The sequence below is a fragment of the Trachinotus anak genome, unplaced genomic scaffold (assembly GCF_046630095.1).
Source record: "Trachinotus anak isolate AG129_WGS33_773 ecotype Australia unplaced genomic scaffold, CSIRO_AGI_Tana_v1 ptg000011l, whole genome shotgun sequence".
Classification (NCBI taxonomy): Eukaryota; Metazoa; Chordata; class Actinopteri; order Carangiformes; family Carangidae; genus Trachinotus; species Trachinotus anak.
The window spans coordinates 5,751,433-5,770,811 of NW_027273862.1; the positions used below are offsets into that span (position 1 = coordinate 5,751,433).

A 19,379-nucleotide genomic window follows, 5' to 3' on the forward strand; every position below is an offset into this window, starting at 1 on the left:
GGAGTTAAACTTGTTTATTTACCATTACATCACTGATATACATAGTTACACATGTGGTCCACTAATCATCTTATGTATGTCCCTTTACACTGAAGCTGATGTTCAGTGAAGTACCAGTATTCTTTCCGAAAGTGTCACCAAAAAAAAGAGGCTGGGCGCTTGTTGTTCCTGATGATTATAATGATTGTCATATCATACATATCCCTGACAGTGAAAAAAAAAAAAAAAAAGACAAAATGTCAATTGACTTTCTAAGTGTCCTCATGTGGACTCCTCAGTAAACCACTGCAGCACATTGGCTTTGTTCTCTGTCACCCATTTGATGTTGGCTGTGGTCTTTTCTATGGCCTGCTCCAGGGCCAAGGTGGCTGAGCCGAAACCACCATGAAGGTTGTCTTCTTTGAATTTTTTCAGCTGGAGAGAGAAAGAGAGAGACAAAAACAAAGACACGAGAGCTGAATTTCTGCATTTCTTGTCTTGTTTTTTCCTCTATTACCCTCAGGGAAATGCAGTGTGTATTTCAGTGTGGTTGTGGCTGTGTGGGCTGCGAACCTCCTGCAACTCAAACGCTGTTGAGAATCTCCTTGTGATTCCACTGACAAGATTAGAGAAGGAAAATGATCCTCTTCCATACCTAAAACACAAAGAAGGATGCAGCTCACTTTAAATGGCAGAAATTGTGCATGTAATTCTGTGGACCTCGGTGAACATCTTTATGGGAAAATATAGTTAAACAGGGAAATCTGAAAATAAAGGAAAATGAAATGTGGTGTTGTGGGACCAGTGTGAGGCCTCAAGAACAGCTGAAACATAGTCTTCATGCTTCATTGTCAAAGTGATTGTGTGTTGTTTTTTTGTTTTTTTTGGTTTTCTTTTTTTTTTGGTTTTTGTTTTTTTATCAATGATTATTTAACTGTACCTCTAGGTAGGACTGAAGAAATGCTCCACACACTGGGTGAGGAAGCAGGGTAAAAATACCAGCATGTGTGCTTTACCTTGAAATCCTCAGTATTTTTAACTTAAACTCTCATTTGTAAGCTGCTGTCGATGCTGTGTACTAAATACTCTTCTGTCCCTACTTCATTTCTTTGAATTGCTGATTGTTTTATCCAACAAACCGTTCTCTGAGGTGTGAGCTCTTACTGCTGGAAAATGTAACTCCATTTTGATCTGACGAAGTTCCAGGCCAGGGGCATCCCCACAACATTTCCTGCGATGTACTGGATGGTAGAGATGGCGTCTTGCTTGCGGATCTTAGTCGGGTCTAGGGTGTACTCCAGATACCTGGCTCAACCAAAACATTTTCTTACAAAGAAATCATTTTCTAAACACTATTTTAATTTAATACATTTATTTCAGAAGAAAAATTAGCTGCATATCATTCAATAGTTTAAACATTTGGAGAGTGTAAAAAGAGAGACACTTTTGTTACTTTTGTGTTCAGGTTACTGACAATTTTAAATAGTAAAGTCAGTCAGTTGATCTGTGTTTTCAGATGAAGGCAGAGTTACATGCAAGTCAACAGAGAGATGCAAGTGGTTGTGAAGAGATGCAAATTTGCTGTGGATGGCATGGATTAAAGTGAAGACTGGTCCATGCTAGGAGAAAATATTTTAACTTGAGATTTCTGAGATCAGCCAAGTCTGAGTTCGCTCTCTCTCTCTCTCTCTCTCTCTCTCTCTCTCTGTCACACATACACACACACACAGCGATGGTGAGTATGTGGCTTGTTATAGCTACAGCTAACATTTGCACAGAAGGTTCTGGGCACGTAAACACACTAGTCACACAGTTCAGCTGTTAAATTAGCATGAAGAGCACAATCAGAAAACCTTTTAAGAGTCGAGTGGCAGATTCTCCCTCTTACAGATTTATTTATTTCTTTATTCTGATCCCCATTAGCTTCCACACAGTGGAGGACACAGTCTCCCTGGGGTCCTCTTACAAATGAAAAGTTGAATTCATCCGCAATAAGACAGACTTTTGCTCAAATCAATACATTCAGGGTCTTGAATGACTATATGACTTTTCTTGTTGCGCTTCTGTTAGCGCTACACTTGAGCATGTTGCTGATAGAACTGTCAATGGGTTTTTTTTAAAGCTGGAGTGTCTTTTAAATACAAACGTATGTGTTACATTCAAGCCATTGCCAAATGAGTTCACACAATGCTGATTCAGCCCATCAGTGCCAGGTAAATCTCTCTGGCCCTGTTCAGACCTGGTTTTGAAAATCCGCCTCAGGTGATCCGATCACAACTGGACAGCTCTAAGTGCAGATGTGAATGCATCCAAGACGCATTGAGGATGCATTTGAGATAAAATCACTCAGGCCACATTCGGAGGTGGTCTGGGCCACATGTGACCACATTCTTTTTAGCAGTGTGAACAAGTGCATCCTGGCCACATTGAAGGACCGCCCCCTCTGCAGACATCCTCTACATCACTTTAATTAGTCCCACCATAGTTTCATAATGAACCGAAAATATTTTACTATTTCAAATGGATAAAACTTAACTTCGACTCTAAACTGCCCATAGATGTGAATGTGAGCGTGAATGGTTGTTTGTCTCTACATGTCTGCCCTGTGATGGACTGGCGACCTGTTCAGGGTGTACCCTGCCCTTGCCCACTGTCAGCTGGGATTGGCTCCAGCCCCTTGGCAACCCTGTTTGAATAAGCGGTATAGATAATGGATGGATGGATGGAAAACTTTACTTCACAGTAGAGCTGTGCACAGCGCAATGATTCATTCACCATCCCGCACCTTGCTCTCTCTCTCTCTCTCTCTCTCTCTCTCTCTCTCTCTCTCTCTGTCTCTGTCTCTCTCTCTCACATACACATGCAAACACACAAGCACATAGACAATGGAACCATCTGTCGGATTGGTTTCAGACAACAATGCATACCTGTTCATTTCCATATGAAGCTGGGAAGTGAGTGGTCATTTAGGATGCATATGGAAACACATTTTAAAGCCAGGTGTGATGCGACATACTTAGAGCTGACTAGTTCTGATCAGTTTAATAAAAATGCACGTTAATGCCAGGTCTGAACAGGGTCTCTGTATTCTGCTGTATGCAGGAGTTTTGGGTCTGGTGTTCGCGGTGACTTCCCCACACTGCGTACCAGTACTGATGCGTTCTATATCAACCAGCGAGTTTGCTAGAACTGCAGAGGGTGTTCTGTGGTCTATATGTACATTGTGAACATAGCTTGAGACTTTTATCATGTGTCTCCCTTGCAACACAGTACAATATGCTGAAGGTTCCTCAATAAAATACGTGGGTAGAAACCTTCAGCATGTTGTCCCGTGCTGCTCTGGAGACACATTAAAACATGCAGCTGTCTGTCAGGTGCTTGTGTTGAGCATCCCGATATGTTTACACATTGACAACATACATATAGACAACAGAGCATGGTGTCAGAAAGAGCAACCCACAGGGATGAAGACAGAGCAGTCTAGATGGAGAAGGCTGAAAGAAGATTGAGGGCAGACACAATTCTTGCCTTACTGCTCTTGGAAAGGTTTGCATTTATAAAATATTTGGATAATGAATTACTTTAATGGAACTGTGGAAATTTCTCTGAATTTGACAGTGTTTGCGTAATTACTCTCAGTGCCAGAGGGTAGTTGTGCACTGCAGGTTTAAATGTCATTATCCTGTGATTCTTACTTGCAGCCAAAATGAATACTTTTCAGCAGCCGTTCCAGTCTCACTTTAAATCATTCCACATGAAAACTGAAACTAGTCGTTAAGAGGATAGAATAAGAAATTCTCCACTTTATAATTGTTCATTGTTGTACGGTGGAAAAGTAGATGTATAGACAACTGTCTCATCCACAAAATATCATGAATGAGGATAATCTACATATTTGAACCCTGCACATACCTGTTCAAAAGCCACGGTATTGGTGTGCAGGCCAAGGCTGCTCTGAGCCTGGAAGCTTCAGACGCCAAAGTGGCGTTCTTGAACATTGTCCAGGCAAAGTCCCACTCCTCCACACCACCAAGAGCTACAGCTCTGCAGTAAACCGTGCTTTTCAAGTTGGGATGGATCCTGGTCAACATCAAGATAAAGATAAACGAGTTCAACAAATGAATGCAAAATACCAAACACACAGAGATGGTGTGCTACATTGCTAGCTGCCTACAGCTACAGCTAAACAGTTTTTCTGTGAAATCTGTGCGATTATGAACTGTTAAAACACCAAAGAACTGCTCTGTACTCACGGGTTGTGATTTGGATTGTCCATCCACTGTCTGTACCAGCTTTTGATCAACTCCTTGCAGCCCCCAACACCCATACGGCAGGCCATCCCAATAGCATTGATCTGATTATACCTGAAGATGATTGAGAAAACTGTAGAAAACTGCAATATTGAACTACAATTCCCAATATGTTTGTTTCAGTCTTACTTGTCAGTGTGTCCTGATGGTACTTTGGTCCAGTTGGCTGTAATTGTCTTGAAGTGCTCAAAAAGTGGTTCTACTTGTTTCTTGAGATATGCCTAAAAATACAGCAACAATAGTTTTTATATCCTGTGGTTTACACACTTTGACTATTGGTATCAGAATAACTATTAGTTTTAACATTGGCAGTAAAGCGATACTTACTTGTAAAGCTCCGTAGACCTCAGTGCGGTCAAACATGAGGATGTAGTAGTTGAGGTTTCTCAGAGCTGATTCCCAGGGAATGTAGTCTCTCTCCTTGGACAGGTATTTGGTAGTTGTCAGGGCTAATGTTGTACTGATTATTTTGGCTCTGCACCAAGGAGACAAATCATTCACATGCACTGTAGACCCACAATGTCTGAAATGTTTAAATACTTTTTTTTTTTTTTACCTTGCCAGGTTGAATGCATCATCTATGATCTGTGCTCGGTTGATGATTGGTACAGCCTGAAAGAAATGTCACACACAATGAGGCGATGAAGTGAAGAAAACACCTGCTACTTCTGCTTTGATAACTTTGATTTATTCTTTGCTCATACAGTCATGGTGTCTGCAGTTACAACTACATTTATTGGATCCATCCATCTATTAGGAATCTGCTTATTTCGTACAAGGTCACAGGGGGCGACATTGACATTGGGCGAGGGCAGTGTAATGTGCATGTCTTTGGACGGTGGAACAAAAGGGAACCCACGCAGACACGGGGAGAACATGCAAATTCCACACAGAAAGATCCAGAACCTTCTCGCTGTGAGACAGCAGTACAAACTGCACCACTAAAACTACAAATTTACAGAACAAGAAATAGTCCAACAAATGAATTGTTTAGATGTGTAATCCAGAAACCTTACCAGGCCCAACAGGTATCCATTCTGCTTTGTAGAACAGTGCTCCAAAATGTACTTTTACTTGTTTGGCCTATTAGGACATGCACACTAATCCAGTATGACTCGCAGTCACACCCAAATCCAGTATCTTCTTTTAAGTTGGAAAGATGAATTAACTGGTGCAAGGCAGCACCTTCATTAAAAGGTATAACGTACATCTTACCCTTTTCTGTATAAATCTAAACATGGACATAAAGCACAAACAAAACTCACTGCATTGGATCTGTGAATGGACATGTCACTCACCTGATGATTGGTGTTGAGCAAGGAGAGGAGACGGTTCCAGTTGTCAAGATCATAGTTCACCCTGAAGTATCCAGATACATTGGTATTTGCCAGCACCCAGTCCTCTCCTGACACCCTCATCAGGCTGTTGGTGTCTGGTCAAAAATACAAAAGAATGAGAAGAAAATTTGCAAAATATTCAGTTAACACAATGACCAGTGACTGATTCCATGAATGTGGTGGAGCGTTTTGTATTCCAGGTAATATGTAGAAGAGCAATGGGTATTACTCTGATCATACCTGTCTTCTGAAGGAGCCAGTACTGTTGCTGCTGCACACCTGTCTTTACCCATTTAATAGGGACAAACCATATGTAACTGGAAAGAAACATAGACAAGGACAGTGAGACAATGAGAAATGTGGGAAAAGGGTGGTTTTTAGTCATGCTAGCAGCATGACCATAGGGAATGCGGTGTTAGTCTTCTCTGTCTCTCCGATGGACTTATCCAGACATATCTAAACAACTATTGGATGGATCTCCATGGAATTTGGAGTAGACATCGATCCCCAGAGGATGGATCCCAATGATTTTGGTGATAATCTGACAATGACACACTAATGTGCTAAATTAAGATGGTGAACATGGGAAACATTAAACCTGCTTAACAACAACATTCTAACATTGTCATTTTGCACATGTTAGCACATTAATGTCAGCTTTTAGCTAAATGCATCACTGTGTCTAAGTACAGCTTCCAGAGCTGATAGCATGCCTGTAAACTCTTAGGTCTCTATTCTAAAAGTCCAAAGTGCACGGTCTAAAGCGTATGACACAGGTGTATTTGGGGAGAGTCCATATCCACTTTTGCTGTTTTAAAGGCAGACAAAACAGTCACTGCGCCAGACACATGGTTCAAAGGGGTTGGCCATCTTCCATTCACTTTAAAAGCCAAGCTACCTTGGTGGAGTATTATTACAATGGTACACAGAATTAGAGTCTTATTTGTTACAAGTTGATTACATACTGTGACTGGCCAGTGATCCCAGTCCCAGTGCACCCTGATTGGAAGGTAGGGGGTGCACGAATAAGGCACTTCACACAGCTCAACAAAGACGCAACGACACAAATCACAACATTTACATTATGAGAGGTGTGGATAAATTTTAGTTTCATTATGAAACTGTGGTGAGACAGATTTTGTCTAGGTGATGAAAGAGAAACACTAACACACTGGCAGATTTACTAGCAAAGACACTTGTGTTTCCCTTTGTGCCACGTAAAGCTTAAGATAGGCCCCTTAGTCTCATTAACAAACATTGAGGTCTACAGTATTTATAATATGATTCCAAGAAATATAGTTATTTTGTTTGTGCTTCAACCAGTAGTGATTGTCTTATTAAGGTGGACATTTTTACGAATGGAAGATGCTAGATTAAGGAATCAGTCTCGTCATTTATTGTCTACATGGAACTTACAGGATAAGGTAAAACTGATTCCTACTTGAACTGAGAGGGCCTGTCCACTACAGAGTCTGGATCCAACAGGAAGTGTTTCTGAGTGATACTTCCTGTCCGGGTGTCAATAGTGACCACTGGAAAGCCCATCTGGAGAGTCCAGCGGTTCATGATGTCGTGGACAGTGTGTGGAATCTGAATACCTGGTGTGTTTTCAACGGCCTGAAAACAAAGAGAGGGCAGGAGGAATTGAAAAGAATCACTCACACCCATGGAAAACACATGTGAACAGGATGTTTTTTATCAGGACTGACCTGCTGGAGATGGTCCCACAGGTCTGTATACACCGTGTTACTGAAGGCAAATGTGTTCAGGTAAGACTGGGGAGACATAACATTGAGGCACACCCAGTCAGTTATTCACACAGGCGATGGGGACTTTTTAATGATCTTGAGTAATTCTGTGGGTTACTCAGTCATAGCAACAAGAACATTTGCTTTGAATTGGCATAACCACAGACTCTCTCACCACCAGTGACACAGACACACACAGTGACAGTTGTAATTAAGTGATGAGGCTCTATAACAGGGTTAACACTCACACTGAGTCCTCTGGCAAAAACAGGCTCAGTGAGGAAGTCTGACAGCATCCTGAGCACGGCCGCTCCCTGAAAACAACAAACACAGAAACCACCAAAATTTAGCTGGTTTGAATTTCTCGTAACACCAGAGTATTTTACATTCAATCCAAAGCAAATATTAGATGTTGCCCTGATGGCGAAATACGGCTCAGATAAAAAGTGGCAAGATCCAGGATGGAGCAATGAAAAAAAAATGATTCAGATTTTCGGATACAAAGGTGTTATCATTTACTTGGGTGTTTGTGATAAGTGAATTTTTTTCTGGGGATTTTTCAAGAGAATAGATCAGGTATAACAGTCTAAAAGTGAAACTTTTTTCAATCACAGGGGCTCCTTGCTCTAAAAATGAATAAATAGATTCAGGTATATTGCCTGTGAAAAGGCAAAACTGTAATAAATCCTGTGCCTGTATAAGACCCTGCATCAGATACTGTACCTTGCTGTAGGAGATGGTGTTAAACATCTCACTGATCTGGGCAGGCTCATTGACCTCCTCTTCTCGGCGGGACAGTGGGTGAGAGGAGGCCAAGGCATCCACAGCAAATACCTTGTGCACGTCATACAGAATGATTTGGTCTTTCTGTGGCCAAGCAGAGAGGTGAGTTAGTACAGGCTTTATAACCACACCGTGTCTGTGAGAGGTTGTTGATGTCTGTCAGAGCACTTTGTTTAAATGTTTTTAAAGGTGCTATACAAATAAAGTTATTATTATTAAAGTTATTATTAACTGTGAAACATGACTACACATCTCTTATGAAGAGGTCACAAGGCTCCCTCCCTGTCTTTGAGGGCACAAGTACAGCTCTTACCATGTCCCAGGTGGGCTCAGCATAGTCAGCTCCCAGGTATTCCACATATGATGCAAAGCCCTCGTTCAACCACAGGTCGTTCCACCATCGCAGAGTCACCAGGTTGCCAAACCACTAAAAAAACACATCACATAAAGAGTGAAGTGATAAAGAGTTCTGCAACAGTGACCAGTCAACCCTCAGATAATCTCAGCACTTTCTCAGGAAACTAATCTTTCCACGAACACCGTTTGTGACAGCGCATTAAGCTTCATGGCCAACATTACCACTAAAATCCCACTCCAAGAAATATAAAAACTGAATCAGCAGGGGCTTAAAAAAAATTCCCAACCACTGAATATCACATCCATTAAGATGGCAGGACTTTCAACACATCTAAAAAGTGAGTAGGGTTCATCTGTCTCCTGGTGGTGATCTGTCATCTTTTTGTTTGTAAAGAGAGGTTGAGCACTCTGGCTAAATTTGTTTACAACATGACTGTGGCCCAGCCAAGATGGAATTTGCAACCTCTGTTTTAAGTTATTATAATGTTTTTTTTTCTACTGATTACTAAAACGGGGACTGAAATGATGACAGCCATTTGGCAGGAACATTAAGCCCTACCATGTGTGCAAGTTCATGGGAGATGACTGTTGTAACTCTCTCTTTGTTTCCAGTGGACGATTCGACAGGGTCATAGAGTAGCGCTGTCTCCCGGTATGTGACCAGACCCCAGTTCTCCATTGCCCCGGCATTGAAGTCGGGTAGAGCTATTTGATCTAGACAGAATAAGGACATCAGAAATTCAACAAATTGTGTGTTACAAATGGACCACCAAAGTCATAACACTGCCAAAGCCATACTGCACCCCAATATGACCCATTTCCTTTAGAGTGAAAAGGATGTTTTGCGGGCTGTGATAGTAATGTCATTTAGCCAGTCTGCCCATCTCTTTGGTCCAGACTGAAATATCTCAGCAACTATTGGATGGATTGTCATGAAATTTGGTACAGACATTCATGCCCTCCCTCAGAACAAACGTTATTACAAACATAATAACATTTGTAATCCTTTAAGTTTCTATATAGCACCATCATTAGGTCAGGTTTTTTTAATTTGCACCATAGAATAGTTTAATTTATGACCAAATAATTGCAAAATCAGTGACATTCCCACAAGTCTCAGCCAGGGCTGCAGCAACGAGACATTTTACATAATTGGCATTATAAATACACTTTTACTGCTGCCTGATAAAACATTTTGACAGACTCTTTCATATTTGTAAAATAATATTAGAGCCTTTCAGTGTCCAGTTTAAGAGTTTAAGGTTCTATTTCTGTGTTTGTGGTTCCAATACTGAACCAACTTTTTTTAAATATTGATGGTGCCTTAACATTTCTGTTGCAAGAGACAAGCCAAGAACCTGTTGAAACAAATTCTCCTTAATTTAGCAAATTTCCAAACATTATTTCAGTGAGGTCAGGAGCCTACCTTTGCTGTACGTTAAGGATATAATGTATGCCTAAAAACTGTGGCACAGATTATGAGAGAAAAGTTCTTGTGTGTTTATGACGGATTACAGAAATAATCACTAAATATATGTTTACTTGTCGATTCAGTCATTTGTAGAGGAACAACCATTAATGTAATTAAAGGGGAAGGGAGCCCACTGAGGCTGCATTGTGTGTGTGCCAGATTTTTCTTGTGTGCCACAGGCCTAAACTTCACTGTGTGTTTAGTGCTTATTAGAAAATGTTAGCTGCTAACACGCTAATCAGAGATAGTTAACATTATCCCTACTAAACATCAGCATATTAGCGATGTCCCTGTGTGCATGCAAGCATGGTGATGTCAGCATTTACTCTGTGTAAGTACCACCCAATAGAGCCACTTGCAGGGCTGTAGACATTTTGTAATGTGCGAAGCTTGCACATAACTGTCAAGACCGAATGTTGGGCTATTTCACATAAAGGAAATGACACAACAATTATATTTTTGTCTTAACAGGAAAATGCTGAGTTGGCCTACCCGACTTGGAGAGTGGATATGTTGCGTTGTAATAGTGCTCATAAAACTGAAGGATTGGCCCAGTAACGTTGAGAGCGTAGTCACCCTGCCTGTCATCTATGGCTTTTTTTCGAGCCCAGATTCTGATCTGCAAAGATTTCGAAAGCTTGTGATCTACAACAATGGATCAAAAAACAGAGAAAGCCTTCTTTTTCTTAAGCCTGTTAATCTAATTCTGCCTTCACAGGAATATACAGTAATATGGATGACCTCTGACCCCTGACCTTGTCCTCCTTTACATTGGTTGTTTGTACTGCTTGTGTTGTAGGATACAAATTACATTGTACGCTGTCTTCAACAACAATGAAATATGAAACTATAAACAAAGAAGACACAAAAAAACACATTTCTCACCAACAAATTGTTGTTTTGGTTTGACTGAATGCTAACAAAGTCAGTGACGATAAATGCCAACAGATATGTGGACATTCTCCTTGTGGGCTCAAATGTAGTAACTTTCACAGGAATCCCATCAATGACAGAGTCTGCAGCATCTGTACAGGGAGAGGAAGAGTCAGACCTTTACACTCTGTTAGCTTTAACAGTATCTAGTTGCTGATTTTCTTGTAATATGTCATCCAAGTTATTAATTATTAACAATGAAACTGGCTCATCACATGTTAATTAACAAGTGTTTGTTACTTTATTTTTTTCTCCCTGAGAAACACTTTTATGGTTTTGTGTAGCAGTTACTTAAAAAAAAAAAACAATTTCAGTAATGTTTTTGTGGTCTTATTTGATTTCATAATTAGTTTTTTCCACAGTGAATTCATTTTTAATTTGAAATACAGACCAGTTTCCCTGCCATTGGACAGAGCCACGGTGCCTCGGTTGTGGATGATGATGACATTGAAGACAGCTTTCATGGCTGGCTCGTCAAAGCAAGGGAAGGTTTTCCTGGCATATGTTGCTTGCATCTGCGACGTAGCAACGACTCTGCAAAATGTTTCAATCAAACATTAACCCAATGTAGACATGAACCAAGTGAAATACTCCAAAGTCCCACAAAGAGGAACATTGGAACCATGAAAATTAACTTTCATCGTCTAGAGCAGGAAGATGGTGCACGATTATGCTTTGATATGTCATTGCTTACTTCTTCACACCACCCTCAACGTATTCACTCCTGTAGAAGCCTTCCAGGTCATCTGCCAGCTCTCCTTGAAATTTAGTGTAAAGTACATAGGTCGCTCCCACAGTTAGTCTACGCTGCAGCCAAAGAACCAGATACTCTGTCTTCACCACAAGCCAAGACTTTTGTATAGCAGGCGCACTGACTTCTCCCAGGCCACTCAGTTTAGCGTGGTGCCCATGGAAGATGGTGAGGTTCAGCTTGTTGGAGTGGATGATGATGAGGTCTGTTTCCTTCACACATTTGAAGACTACCGCTGAATTTCCAGTGAAGATGTACAGGCCGTCAGCATTGGGCTCCAGACGAGGCCACAGGGTCACATTGTAAGAGATGGGAACGAGGGAGTCTGGAAGTCTGTAGTGGTCCCAGGGCTCCTTCGCGGTGACGGGGGTAGTATCAGGTGTAGGCATGCCAGTGGTGTCTGCTGCTCCATCTCCGGGTCTGCCTTGATTCTTGGCTCTTTCTTTGTCGTAGGCAATGGACAAAGCTATAATTGTGGCCAAAGCAATGGCTGCCAGTACAAGCATCCCGAGGCCCACATTTTTACTGACATAGTAGACTTTCCCCATGTCCGATTCAGGAGGTCAGAGCAGGACTCTGAGGGGTCTCAGTCTGTGTTTGTCCAGCACAGCAGATGTCTTCCTTCCTCAGTTAATGGTTGAGTGATTAACATGGCAAAAAAGACATTTTCATAAACCTAAGGAGAAATGGAAAAATGGGAATAACTTGTCATGTCGTCTGCCACTCAGTAGCTCTCAGATTTATAAATGTCCAGTAAAAGTGCATAATCTGTGTTGTTCATGTTCCAATGCTATAACTACAGCACTCTTAAACACCAATAAAACCTTACATGGGAAAGTGGTTTAAAACAAGGCTGCCAGTTATTGTTATTCATGCTGGAAGTAGACTGCAATGTGAAAAGGGAATTGTTACGTATTGGACAATGTGGGAGCAAAAAATGACAAATGCCAAATACATGATTCAAGAGAAAATATCACTACACGCAAGTTTCAGCTGCTCAGAAAAAGTCATCAGATAATGGTGCAAATAAACAGAAGTTGGTGGACAAATATAGTGACAAAGTCAGTGAACTGTTGCACAGCATTTATTACAGTATAGATATGCAGATAGATGCTGAGCAAATATCGGGCCACCATAAACTGCTGGTCGTATCATGGATGATTCATGGATGGATTATCCAGCAGGCCTGTCAAGTGCTGGGAGGTCAGGGGAGACCTTTCAAAAAACAGTGTCAGGTATGTGTGTGGCCAACATCAACAGTCCCATTCATAGACAAACTGCCCACACATTAAAAGATGCAATACATTTTAAGAAAATTGTAACTTTATTTTAGACAACTTGTGCTAATGCTGGTTCTTTGACCAAAATATTCACTTTTTTCACAGTCACGTAAATATTTTTTTCTTTTGGCATCTTTATGTCCATTTTCCTATAATCTTTTAATGACTATACCAAGCAAGTAACTGCTAAACACTCTGAGTGTACTGAACAGCGCAACTGTGTTTTTCCAGTTCAGCCAGGTAGCTCTGCATGGCACAAAGACCGGAAACAGGAGGAAACAGCTTGTTTGGCTCTGTCCAAAGATCACAAAATCCACCTGGATGAAGAAAAGTTCAGTCATTAACATGTTAATGTCTCATTTGTTCAACCCGTTCCAAAACCATATGTTAGTGTGAAGGTCTGGTCTCACTGGGAATGTATGCCAGAACATTTCTTGGTCACGCCCTGTGACTTCTTGGAGTCTCTACTTGTTGTCTGTCATGACTCCAGCTTTAGAGGAGCTGTTGAGCAGATTGGCTTTGGACAGAGTCAGCTGTTTCCCCTTGTCTCTAGTCTACACGCTGAACTAAGCTAACCAGCTGCTGGATGGATAAAATGACATGACGGACACAATAGTGAGCTTTTGCTCAGTAAGTATTAATAATATACTTCTGTATATAACTGAATACAAACAGATCATATCAAGTTGGATAGAAAGCTGCTTGTTCACCTCTTTTTGACGTGGAAAATTCTGCTTAATAAAACTGTTGCTTTTTAGTACAAAACAGGACAGATGTTTTTTATGCCTCTGCACTGGGGAGGCATAAAAAGCTGTGAAACCACAAAACACCTTTCAGAAGAATTCACACAGAAATTATGAAAAGAATTCACACACGGTTAATATTTTATATGATTCTGGATAAACAGGGATGTAACCTGAAACTAGTTTGAGGCATAGAACCATGAGGCAGTAATTGTAGTGTTCTGTATGTTTTTTAGCTGCAGTACCTGCGGTAAATTGAGGGATCAAAGATGTATCTAAAATGTGAGGTCAAAAGCTGTCCTTTCTGTTATTGCTTTTTTTTTATCTCTCCTCATGCTTGGGGTTATTTTTATGGTATTATTCTTTCCTCTCCTTTTTTATTATTGGTCTGTCAGTCTTGTTTGTATGTCTTACAGTTTATTTCCTCGTGGTAGTGTTTTCCATTTCACTGTGTGTTCAGCTCTTCTGTGTGTCATTTATGTCTAATAACAACCACATGGGTGGTTAACAGACCACTTCTGCACAGGCAAGCACAATTTGACAATATCAAAGATCAAAGTACAGGATTACAAAAGAGCCTCTGGTTAGTTGTCTGCAATAACCAATTGTAATCGACAACAACATTGACAAGTAACATCTTGCCCTGACACTCTCCCTGATGTTGTGTTGCAACAGAAGTCAATAAAATGATATCTTTCAATCCTGTAATGGATAATCTGCAGTGTCTGCCTTTAGTCTGCACCCAGGAGGCCAGGGTATTTATTCTCAAGGAAAGAAACTGAACACTGAAATCAGCTCAGACTTACATATAAGCCAAAGATTTTAACCAACAAAGCCTTCCCAACATGGCTAAAACTTTCTCATGTGACTCCACCAAAGTTTGCCAGTGAATAATTCTTCTGGTCTTAATGGGAAATCAACAGTTTTCTCCTGTTTCATATCAGAATTACTTTACATTACCAGTAACTGCACAGGGATCAGCCCTCGCAATATGTAGTGGTACACTGCATCTGACATATATGATAGATGGTAACTCGTGACATATACTGTGCCAGGCTGCTGAGATCATATCTCATACAATGTCCTGACTGTGCTATTTTATTTTTTACTCAAGCATCCCTCCTTTCCTTGCTATCTGATACCATGTACAGATGTTTCCTCTACAACATCAACATCTAATCATCACACTGTACATGTGGGATTGTATGAGACAACACCCTGAATAGTCTGTAACCACAGTAATGACAGCAGATTTTTGTAGTCAGCTGTTCTTGAGCACACCTTGTTTGTCTTGGTTGGCAGTTTATAAAAAACTTTTTTAAAATAAGTTTATAAGAATATTCTCTCAGTGTAAAGATAATATTGTATATACCGTATATTAACAACAGTATCTACTAAATTTGTGATACCACCAGGGAGTTTATATTGTAAGTTGAAACTTATATTGTTTCAGTAGTGGAAAAACCTGATTAATGTGTAATGTGAAAGTTCATTCTTGACCTTGGACCTTGAAAGTTACATACTCCTCACGTTATGACAACTGAGCCATCTCCATGATAAGTAAGCAAACTATATCTACTGATGAAGATTGTGAGTTATGGATTTAAGTCCCCAACTCACATTCCTATTAATGATGTGTGAAACTCATGACCTTTTATTAACGGATTTCTTTCTTATAAACTATTATGTCTTCAGTCATAAGTGCTGATAAGGGATTAATAAAGTGTCTTTTTTGACCTTCAAATAAACCAATTAGACTGGAGTTGTAAATGCTGATAAGTTGCCAGTAGAATCTGGCCAGAAGGAAATGAATCTTTGTAATGTCATGAAGAGCTTCCTAAAACAACATAGACTGGAGCTAGATTAGATAACCAGCTAATTTTTTTTTTTTTTTTTTTTTGTACTTTTTCAATGTTTCAGTCCAAAAGTGCTCATCATTGAAGAATAAATAAATTAAATGTATGCAATAGATGATGTATTACCTCATTAAAGCCTTGAGCTACAGTTTACAAATCCTTTATAAGGTATGCCTTATTGCAAAATGGAACCTTTTCCTTTGTGAACAGCACATACAAGTTTATCTTCCATTCACACCCACTGGAGATTAAGAATAACTAAGTTGATGATTTATCTATAGCTAAACCATGGTGCAACAACAACACTTTCATACTAGGCCACAGCTAAATATAAGGTTTCCTTTGTTATAGAAACGTAAATTTGGAAACAAGTTTACCAATTCTGGTAATCAATTTTCCTATATGAGTCACATCCAATCAACAACAATATTTTGTTTTATAGATTTTCCTTGCATACACATAATTCCCCTTGTAGTAAAAATACAAATGGCAAAAAAAGGTTTTGATGAAAGAATTTTGAATTCCTATTATAACCAGTGTTGGTATATACACCTGTTACGTAGGTCATGCAGTAATAAATGAGACCATCAAACAGCAAAATCAACTTGCAACTTGTTTAATAGACCAAATAAGGTGTAGCAGTGATAAGGCATACTTCATCAGGGCTATCTACCATTTTATTTATTTATTTATTTGAAGAAAGACGTCAATAAGTCCTTCTGACACACAAGGTCTGAAGGTCATTACCATGTGAACTCAACACCCTAAGGTACAGAACATCTGGAAATGATGCATCTACATCTGATTAAACTCTACAGACCGTAGACCGCACAGACTTGGGGTTGTAGTAATGTCTTGTGTACACTTACACACCAAATAGGAATTACAATTACTTTTTTAACTACTTTGTCTGGTGAAGGCAGGGTGCAGTAATTACAGAAGCAATGACATTAAGAAAAACACACTTAAAGTTTTCAGACTGGGAGACTATTTGGTGTGTAAGTGTACACAAGACATGACTACAACCACAGCTTCCAAACCAGGAACTGATGTTTTCACCTTTCAGTCACAGCATGGCAGAATCACTGATGGCTGAGAGCATGTTCTATATTATGGAGAGATCCCCAAGTCTGTGTGGTCTAGGGTCTGTAGAGTTTAACCAGATGCAGATGCATCATTTCCAGATGTTCTGTACCTTAGGGTGTTGAGTTCATTTGGTAATGACAGTGAAAGATCATTTGTGTGTCTGAAGGACTTATTGATCTTTTGGGAGCAGTTGAGCAGCAAACTGCCCCCACTAGAAAAGTTGTAATTACATAACTTTATGTATTATTAGGCTGATTATTTCACCCAACAAAGCCATAGGCCATAGAAACCACATATATAAAAAGTGTAGATCTTTGTGTAGCCTTTGAATAATCCTCACAAATTCAAGGTGAAGGTGCACTATCCACACTATCTGTCCATTTTAAATAGGTTGTTTAAGAAAGTAAGCTTTATTTTTACTGTCAGTAGCTTAAAATCAATACAATTAGTACATTAAGTATGTGATAAACAAATAACCACATCAAATTACATGAAATTCACTGAGACAAAAGCTAAGATAGCAGCTACTTAGTCAGCTTCAGCAGGAGTTTAGTAATTAGTTTTTTCTCCTTATTGGATGGAGCTGCCTCATTTATTTATGTGGAAAAACAACCAGAGTTACCAATATATCAGTCTATTAGCATGGTTACTACCAGCAAACAAATAATTCATTTACCAATAACAGCCAAGGGAAAATCATGCAAATTTAGCTTTACTTTTAGCTAATGCTAGCCTCGACTTACTGGTTGCTTAACCTCAACTCTTAGCTCTGTTTTGTAGCAGTTGTAGTTTCTTCAAATTTGAACGCACTTTGCAAAGAAATTATTATTGTTATATTCAACTTTACTTATATATATATATATATATATATATTTTTTTTTTTTTACAGTAAAACAGATGTGTATATCTGTTTAGGTTCTTAATTAAATGTTGTACAAACAAGTAGTATCTGCATATTGCCTCCGAAGAGCAGTTTACTACATCATCTGTCTGTTAGAAAATGTGATATAAACATATATATATATATATACACACAAAATCAGACCTCAATATAACAGACCAGAGTGAAGCACAATCATCTTGTGAAATAGGTAGATACGGTTTAATAAGAAAGTTAATTAATCAGCAGTCGATCTGTTAGATAAACCCTTCTAATGTTCCAAATGTCCATTTAGGCCAAGTTAATAAGCAATATAAGACAAACAAATCACTAGCACTTTCCCTGTGCCAGCAGAGAGAGAGCGGATTAATCTTGTGAGTGGGGATGTTTATACTGGGGACCCCAAGTTACATATTTCCACTGAGTAAAAATGACAACAAAGGAGCAATGTGACCACCCCTGTTTCATAATGTGATTTTAACACACTCTCCTCTCCAGTTTCCTGCAAGTATTGTCAGACCCCATTATGTTTGTTATCATGTGATTAAAAGTTATTAAACTAAATTCAAATAGGAGTAGTTAGTAGTGGCACAACTGTTCTGCTTTCTGCACAAGACTGATGACATCTGGCAAGGACTAAAACTGGACACTTGCTTTTTTACTGTAAATCTCAATCTGGTCAATATGGAGAAATACATCATCAGCATGACACATACTCATACTTTTGTTACATCATTTCTCTCTTCTCACACACTTTGTCCTTTAATATTTCAAGAACATTTCCTGTACAGGATCAATTACTGCAATCTTATCTGAAGAAAGGTAAAGGTAAGGTAAACACCCACACAGACGCACGTTTGCATTATCATTCTACCTGCACATGAACCTATATCATGTCAGCTCTGTATGGTCTCAGCCCCACATTTCACAGATAAGCTTCAGAGCAGCTGTAGGAGCTGCACAGTTTACATCCAGTTCAACCCACACTGGATGTTGTAAGGCAACCAAAAAATCCAAAGCAGAGCCAAGAATTCAAACTGGGAGCTCAGTACATAAAAAATTCCCTGGTTAATACAAAAAGCATTTCACAACTGCGTTGTATAAGAACTATTTATTTTTTGTGGTTACTCACCTTTATTACATGTAGGCTTTTCATTGTAAATGAAACCAGTGGAATTGAAAGTAGAAGAGGAGGGAGGGGCAACAGCTGGCTGCTTTGTGTAGAGGCTAGTGATCTTGTTTGATAATTGATTTTCATAAACAGCATCTCAAAACTGCATTTCACAGTGGATACATTCAGTCTATTCTGCATTCATGCACCATTTGTAGACAGTCAAGGATAAACTTTTGTGACGCAGACCAATTCTGAGAAGCCTTCTTCAGTGTAAAATAAGGAGCTCAACATTGCAACTCATGCCAAAAGCTATAAACCTTATACACAGGCATATACAGAACCTGTACTTGAAAATACACTTGCACAAGCAAACACAGAACCTGTATTTGCTTGGGAGGAAAACACAACTTGCAATAAAAAGAGTGACCTGGCATGCAACATGTTGGATAAATTAACATGTCCGACAAATACAGAACCAAATACAGAATCTGTATTTGGTGCAGGTTCTGTACTTGTATTTGAGGAAAACCCAACTTGCAACAAAGCGTGACCTAGCATGCAGGAGGTTGGATAAATTAACATGTCAAACAAGAGAAAAACAGCACATACCGAACACTGTGTAGCTGGTTGTCCAATCTAAGTCCAGATGCAGATGCAAGTCTGCAAGGGACGCACGAGTTGAGGTGAAGTGATCCTGGTTGATGTGAAACAGTCTGCATCTGTGAGGACGGAGGGGTGGAGGTGGGGGTAG

General features: G+C 39.7%; 1 protein-coding gene across 1 annotated transcript; it reads right to left on the reverse strand.

Annotated features, from left to right (window-relative positions):
• Positions 1-19,374, reverse strand: LOC139627753 (aminopeptidase N-like). The gene is made up of 21 exons (XM_071488821.1): positions 19,238-19,374; positions 11,613-12,345; positions 11,310-11,452; positions 10,871-11,010; positions 10,478-10,604; positions 9,074-9,228; positions 8,471-8,584; positions 8,098-8,241; positions 7,623-7,688; positions 7,336-7,401; positions 7,068-7,243; positions 5,867-5,943; positions 5,588-5,721; positions 4,846-4,901; positions 4,617-4,764; positions 4,419-4,510; positions 4,233-4,343; positions 3,892-4,059; positions 1,144-1,284; positions 553-634; positions 1-414 (listed from the first exon to the last, which is right to left on the reverse strand). Exons 2-21 carry the CDS (start codon positions 12,215-12,217, stop codon positions 262-264), a joined length of 2,898 nt encoding a protein of 965 aa, XP_071344922.1. The 5' UTR covers positions 12,218-12,345; positions 19,238-19,374; the 3' UTR covers positions 1-261.
• Between the last annotated feature and the right edge of the window lie 5 nt (positions 19,375-19,379).